Consider the following 7,644-nt stretch of genomic DNA (forward strand, 5'->3'; position numbering starts at 1 on the left):
GAACTTTTTTTACTATTATTTCACAAAACTGCAAACTTTTCAAAGATCTTTGCAATTTGATTCATGAAACATTATAATACATAAGATTATCCTACAGTTCAACTATACGTTATTTAATAATATAGTTATAATGTATAAGTTCAAATCTAACAATAAAATAGAAAATATGTATAACAGTTTATAATATAAATAACTTTATAATACTAAGAAAATTCTTAAAAATGTTTACTTCATATGTATTCAAAGAAAAAAAAGATTTTTTTAATAATAAATATATATAAATTTTTTTATAGATCTTTATTAATCATTAAAGTTATAGATTTATCATAAATACTCTTGATAGTCAAAGTGCAAGCTACTTGTTTTTATAAATATATAATAAATAACTTTACAAAACATGATCAGAAGAACATCTACTTTTCCTTATACATGGCAAAGGAATGCATCTTCCCTACGTTTACCTTCATATGTGACATCATCATGTGTTGGTCCAATTCCACCAGATGTTATAACATAAGTATATTTGTTGGAAGCATCTTTAATTTCTTCTGAAATTTCTTCAACATTATCGCTTATGACAGAAATCTGTAAAGCAGATTGTTCAATATTGTTAAATAAATAATGTATGTAAATATGAATTATAATATAAAATTTCAAGTGTGTATGCAGGTAGCAATGTATCCGCATTGTTACTGATATGTTGCTTGCAAACATGTGTTGCTTCTAAGATTCTAGTAATTAAGTCCACTTTTGTTGGTAAAATAATGCTTTCATGATATCTTAGTGTAACAACTTGTTAGCAACTTATGCTGCGATTTAAAAATTATTATGACAATTTGTGTTATACTATTGATAATTTATAATATATTACCAATACTCATATATTGCTTGTATATCGATGTATATAAAGTTGTTAAAGACACACGACAATTTGTTAACGTCATAATCATAATCAAATATATATTTTACTAAACATATTTGATTATTTGGATAATTACTATATGTCATTTGCTTACCTTTTTTACTTTAATACCACATTTATATAACAAATTACATATGTAATAAGAATTGGTATCTTTTACTTGAGCTTTCAATATTTCATCTCCAATAACTGAAAATGTATAAATCCATACCTATTATTACATATTACAATTAATATTACACGTAGATATACAATAGTTGCTTACAATGTATTTATATACATGTTATGTACAAACCAATTATCCCTGCTGTAAGATGTTTTACACTTTTTACATAGTGTTTTGATAAAACACACGCACAATTTTTCATATGACTATGTAGACACTGATGTAAATTCATTATACTATAAAATTAAAAGTTTTGCTTTTATTTATACACATCACACAATTATACTTATGTATATCTAGGGTCCCCGTTTCAAGTAGATCCTCCCTCCTCCAGTGGTACAAGTTTTCAGCCGCTAGCATCAAGATGGTCTCGATTGTGGGGAGCATGCACACAAGTCAAGAGTCGTGTCCGTGGTTGAGACACGAACATGAATCTTGATTTGTGTACGTGCCCCCACCAATGGGACCATCTTGATGCTGTAGTGACCGAAAACTTGCATCACTGCCCCAAACTTCTACATAACGCATAAGAGAAATAACCAATCGGAGATCTTTATTTCTATCCCTAGAAAGGAAAATAAACGATTCTGATTGATTGATTCTCTTAGGCCAGGCCTACAATATAGGTGTAGTAAGCCTTATGCCATAAGAAACTGACCAATTATAATTGAATGTGAGAAGAATAATCGAATCTAATTGGTTAATTACTTATGGCTTAAGCTTACTACACCTATTGTAAACCCAGCTTTAGGAGTCTAGGAACACAAGATTGATTGATAAGAGGTTAGATATTGAACCGCTAAAATTATTGTGAAATTACTACAGATTGGAAAGCTGATTTAAAAAGCAAAGAGAAGAAAAGACTAGAGAAAGAGTGTCCAAATAGTTAAAATACGCAGACACAGAGAGGAGGCTGAGGATACTAAATACCCTTAAAAAAAAAGATCAGTTGTCAACTTTGACATCTTACTTCGCGCCCTTACGAGATAGAGTGATGCTTAAAATTAAAGATTTCTGTCAAATTTTCGTTTCTTGCAAAACACATTGAATGAGTACCTATAAATGAGTACCTATTTATTTAAATGAATGAGTAATGTATATATACAGTTACATCAGTTTTATAAAGGAATCTAAACTGTAATTTCCTATAATTCTAAAGATAACAATTATTTCAATATATGATTTAAGAGTCTACATAAAATACTGGTATTGTAAAATTTTACTAAATTTGATAAGCACATTTTTTTTTAATTATTAACTTTGTTTATATGTATTAAAATACATGCCACTTAAATTTGAGCATACTTGAGATTTTCTTACATTTCATGAAAATTAAACATATAAGTTAAATACAAAAAATAATTAGAAATTTTTAAAAAAGTTATAAATTAAATATGTTATAACAAACATTGATTTCTTTTTCAAAAATATTCTATAAAAAATGAGTTTTTATACAACAAAAAATTTGATATTGCAAAAAGTCATTAAAACTAACCTTTGAAAAAGTATTTTAAAGTTTAACAGTCTATTTAAAATTTTTTTTAAGGACTCCGTAATAATCTTATGGAAAATGGTTCTTGGTAGAATTGGCTAAAATTATAGTATGTTCTCCTTGATGTCCTGAACAAAATTCTTAATGGCGACAATGCTCTAAAATCTGTATTTTTTTAGCTACAAAGGCTCAAACTATTGATATATGATCTTTGTGGTAATGAGCACAGATTATTAGTTATACAGTCTGTGTGTTTGCGTAGGTGTTTCTGTCTTTTTTTGCATGTTCTATAACAGTACATCTGTGTGGGTTTGTGTGTGTATGTGTGCGCGCATGTGTACATGTGTGTGTGTGTGTGTGTTGCAAAAGCATATAGCCTTTGTAGCTTATAAACTACAGATTTTAGAGCATTGTGACCATTGAGATTTGTTCAGGACATCAAGGAGAACAACATATTTTAATTTTAGCTAATTCCACCAAGAGCCATTTTCCATAAAATTAGTACCAGGTCCTTTTTATCCAATGTTTTATTATAGCATTTTAAAATAAAAAAATATTTTCAATTTTATATAATTGAGAGAGAGAGAGAAAGAGACAAAGCTAGCAGACAGTATCTAAACCCTTTCTATTTATTTTCTTTAAAATTTATGTTTGATAACTTTTCTGTAACTTTTTGTATTTGACTCAGATACTTTTCATGAGAAGCAATTTTAAAATAAAACTTCTAAGTTTTTACAACATATATGAGTGAATAATTTTATAGTTATAGTTAAAATATTCAGAATAATTAGTAAAACTTATTTTATTTATTACTCAGATAGCACAGAGGCAAATAAAAAAGGATTCAATTTTATGTCACCAATTATAAATTCTTTTTAAGATGCAAAAAGAATTATTTTTATAAAAAAATATTCAAAAAGAACTCATAATGGTGACATAATTGGTGACATACAATTGAGTTCTTTTTTAACTCTCTATGCTATCTGGGTAGTTTATGATTTATACATATTCTAATTTTAATATGAAATTTCAGAATATTTGAAAATTTATTGTATAACTTATGTGTATAACTTTATAAGAATATTGAAAAGAAATAAAAATTACAAATTATATACATGGATACTACTAAGTATTACAAAAATCAATTTGATGATTATTCCACTTCTGTTGGACACAACATAGTCAGGAATGATACTAATATGGTATAAAAAGTTTTTATGTATTATTTTGTAATTTGTAATAAATATATAAATCATTAACGGTGAAATAAAAATATGTAAAAATATTCAATAGATAATTATTTTCCAAAAAATAATTATTTTTCAGATTCATGATGAATTCAAATCATTATTGTCATCAGAAATTAATAAGCTTATAGAAATATTGATGAAAAATGAAAGAAAATGGATCAACAACGATGACTATTCTGTGTACACTGGACAAGCAGGAATTGCATATACATTATTCAATTATGGAAAATATTATAATGACTCAGTATATATCAATGTAATGATTATGAAACTTTAACATGTTCTTTTCTAATTTAAAATTAGATTTTATATTGATATCACAATTTGTCTGCAGATGGCAACTACTATTTTACGAAAATGTACTACAGAATTTAAAAGCAAGTCTAAAATCACATTTCTAACTGGAGCTGTAGGTCCATTAGCACTGACAGCAGTTCTGTTGCAATCACAACAAAAGAAAGAAGAAGCAGAACAATTTATTCTTAAGTAATTTTGTAATTTAAATTTAAAATATTTCTAAAAATGCAAGACCATACATTTTTATTTAATAAAAATACATAGATTAATAATAACATAAATTAATAGTTTCTCTGATTGTATAAAATTTTATAAAAGGTTTAATAATGTAATAAAACTAGTAAATATTAATATAAATTTAAAAATATTTTAATTATTTTTGTGACATATTTTACTAAATTTTATGTTTATTATATTTATTTATCTTTTAAATATTTATATTTATAAGAAATAAAATTTATACTTGTAGTATATACTCTAAATTTATTCTAATAAATAATTATCTTATGAAAAACCTTGCTATATATTAAATAAATATTGAATAAAAACTTTGATTTTTTAAATTTATAGGCTGAAATCTTTATCGGCTCATGTTTTCGATAAATCAATTCCTGATGAATTACTATATGGAAGAACTGGATATCTAGCTGCTTTACTTTATATAAATGCAAATATAGTTCCAGCACCTATAGAAGCAGATCTCATCAAAAAGGTATTATTATGAATTTTACATATAAAAGATGCTTATTAATTTGTATTGATAATATATGTGAAACAATTTTATTTAAATAAAAGATAAAATCTTTATTTGCATTACACCCTTAGGTTGTTTCTCATATAATCAATTCTGGAATATCATATGCTTCATCAAATAATAGCGAATCAGCTTTGATGTATTCTTGGCATGATAAAGAATATATTGGTGCTGCTCATGGATTGGCAGGCATATTATATTTGCTATTGCAGGTATATTGTAAAAGTTATATTTTTTAGAAAATACTTATTTGATTCTTTCTTCATTACTTGTATGGGCTTTTTTATCATTTTATATTAACATTTGAATCATATAACTATTATATGATTTCAAAAATCCAAGTTTTTATTTAATATTATATATAATACTGTTTTTTCATAAAATTAGACTAAATTTAGAATATATACTACAAATATGAATTATATTTTTTATGAATAAAAATCTTTTAAGGATAATAATAAAATATAATAAGCATATAAAATATATTAAAATATGATATGTAATACATAAAAATAAAAGTTTTTAAATTTAGTCTCTTTCTAATCTAATTTCTTTTTAGGCACGGCAATATTTAACGCAAATACAGATTGACAATTATATAAAACCATCTTTAGATTATCTTAAAAAATTACGATATTCTTCTGGAAATTTTCTTTCTTCAGTGGAAAGTTCGTCTGACAGATTAGTACAGTGGTGTCACGGAGCACCCGGAATGTCTGCACTGTTCTGTTTGGCTTATAAGGTGATAAATTTTATTTATTGAATTACTAAAAATATTTAGGTAAAAACGTTTTTTTTTTTTTTTTTTTGTGATTGATTAGGTGTTTGAGGACAGTACGTATCTAGAGATTGCGATACAATGTGGAGATATAATATGGGAACGAGGCTTATTAAAAAAAGGATATAGTATTTGTCATGGTGTTGCTGGAAACGGTTATGCTTTTCTACATTTATTTCAACAAACAAAGGTTTGATTCTTGAATATTTATGCCATGTATTTGAGTTTTCTATTTAGAGAATTAGTACAACTATATTCAAAGTAGTAAAACTACTTAATAGCAAAAAGTATTACGTTATTATATTTTACATATATTATGACTTTTTGTTAAATCAGCAATCAAGCTGTTTCTTTCTGATTATTTATAATTTTTAAAGTTAGATTACTTTAAATTAAAGTAATCTAACTTTTAAAAAATTATAAAATTCTAATTTAATATAAATAATGGTAACTTTAAAATTAAACTTTAATTTAAGTTAATTTAATCTTAACTTTTAACTAAGTTTGTTTTTTTCTTTATATAACTTTTGACATAAATTTATTTTATCAAATATTCACTTAATTTAGTTAAAAAATATATTAACTTACCTTAATATGATTATATGATTAGATTGTAAATATAAGTAGTAAAACATTTTTTAAAATGTTTAAAAAATTAAATTTAGAATAGAAATGACAAATACGAAAGTTTTGTTATATCTTCTATTATAATTATTTTTAGGACATCAAATATCTATATCGGGCTTGTAAGTTTGCTGAGTGGTGTTTTAATTATGGATTACGTCAAAATCGTTCACCTGATAGACCTTTTTCTTTATTTGAAGGTAATTAATTATTAAATTTAAAAGAATAATTCAAAAATGAATTATATTAACCCTTTGTGATCACACTTCGAATTTGAAACAAGTTGGTGTGTTACACACCTCACTGACATTTTTGAGGTTTGATTATAATTACTTTGCATTTTTTAACTTTTGACTGGTATTGATACATTATTAACGGGTTTAAAAATTGCTTGGGGTGCTGTACACTCCATGTAATCACGTATGGTTAATGTGTTTTACACAATATTATATATTTGTTATTTCTTTTTTTAGGTCTAGCTGGTGTTATTTATTTTATGTTAGATTTACAACAACCACATTTAGCTAAATTTCCAACATATGATATTTTGATAAACGTTTAAAAAAACTGCTAAATTTTAAAAAATATTGTTAATTAACATATTTTCTTTAATCTTAAATAGTCTTTTCTGTCTCTCTCTCTAAGTTTATATAGTCACTCATTTCACATATATTTTATTATTTATTATAAAATTAAGTATATATAATTATTGTACATATATATATATATATATATATATATATATATATATATAATTTAAAAAGATGTAAATTAATATAAAATAATTATAATTAATAAAAGACTTTGTATATTTGGAGGAGGGAGAAAGGGTAATAAATTTTTGTAAGCATTATGATTATTAAATTGATTATTAATTTAATATTGTATTCAAGTAATTAATTTCGCGTACTTTGTAAGTTCTGCATACATACATACATACGCGGCGGACAGAAATGCCTAGCCATCTAAAGTTAACTGCGTTTTAGGATTTCTATAGTGCAGGCCTGCGGCTGAATTGATAGTTATCTTGGGACCAAGGATTTACGGCAGATGTCAATCGTATTTGTCGTTAAGCAAAATTAACAAATGCGACTGGTCAATTCCGATGAAATAATCGATTAAGATAACCAGAGATGGTGAAACCGATCCTTAATCCTCTAAATTAAGGCGGATATTGGAACATTGCATCAAAATAAAATATTTTTATCGCAAATTCATAGTCGATAAAGTAGAAAATTTGTATATGGTAGAAAATTCATGGGGAATTTTCAGATAATAAATTTATTTTATTTATTACAACGAAATTATTATTTCCCAAATACTGAAATTTTACAGACGTGTTTCCCAAATAATTTCGAATC

The 7,644-nt window shown here is 25.1% G+C and overlaps 2 protein-coding genes across 3 annotated transcripts in view; one reads left to right on the plus strand and one right to left on the minus strand.

Moving 5' to 3' along the window:
• The window catches only part of LOC105834458 (TOX high mobility group box family member 3), a 114,693-nt gene extending 113,197 nt beyond the window's left edge, over positions 1–1,496 (minus strand). Inside the window, exons 1-3 of the mRNA XM_036284497.1 lie at positions 1,218–1,496; positions 1,017–1,111; positions 462–585 (exon numbers count right to left, since the gene is read on the minus strand). Coding sequence (XP_036140390.1) covers positions 462–585; positions 1,017–1,111; positions 1,218–1,320 — 322 coding nt within the window. The 5' untranslated portion in view covers positions 1,321–1,496. The remainder of the gene's footprint in view (positions 1–461; positions 586–1,016; positions 1,112–1,217) is intronic.
• A 316-nt stretch (positions 1,497–1,812) lies between these two features.
• LOC105832172 (glutathione S-transferase LANCL1) lies at positions 1,813–7,579 on the plus strand. Of its 2 annotated transcripts, none has more exons than XM_028193764.2 (10): positions 1,813–2,294; positions 3,614–3,782; positions 3,907–4,086; positions 4,165–4,316; positions 4,698–4,839; positions 4,953–5,093; positions 5,441–5,623; positions 5,703–5,849; positions 6,381–6,483; positions 6,757–6,850. In XM_028193764.2, exons 2-10 carry the CDS (start codon positions 3,696–3,698, stop codon positions 6,843–6,845), a joined length of 1,224 nt encoding a protein of 407 aa, XP_028049565.1. In that variant the 5' UTR covers positions 1,813–2,294; positions 3,614–3,695; the 3' UTR covers positions 6,846–6,850. The 2 variants fall into 2 exon arrangements, with proteins under 2 accessions (XP_028049565.1, XP_028049569.1); XM_028193768.2 differs by lacking the exon at positions 6,757–6,850 and adding an exon at positions 7,270–7,579 and having other exon boundaries at positions 1,814–2,294.
• Positions 7,580–7,644: the final 65 nt, after the last annotated feature.

The sequence above is a fragment of the Monomorium pharaonis genome, chromosome 3 (genome assembly GCF_013373865.1).
Source record: "Monomorium pharaonis isolate MP-MQ-018 chromosome 3, ASM1337386v2, whole genome shotgun sequence".
Taxonomy (NCBI): domain Eukaryota; kingdom Metazoa; phylum Arthropoda; class Insecta; order Hymenoptera; family Formicidae; genus Monomorium; species Monomorium pharaonis.

Bases quoted from the DNA above. Each gene is read 5' to 3' on its own strand.
- LOC105832172 (XM_028193764.2), top strand. From the start codon at position 3,696: ATGGATACTACTAAGTATTACAAAAATCAATTTGATGATTATTCCACT. The intron at 5,624-5,702 runs GTGATAAATTTT...GTGATTGATTAG, and splicing joins TGTTCTGTTTGGCTTATAAG to GTGTTTGAGGACAGTACGTA. The intron at 5,850-6,380 runs GTTTGATTCTTG...AATTATTTTTAG, and splicing joins ATTTATTTCAACAAACAAAG to GACATCAAATATCTATATCG.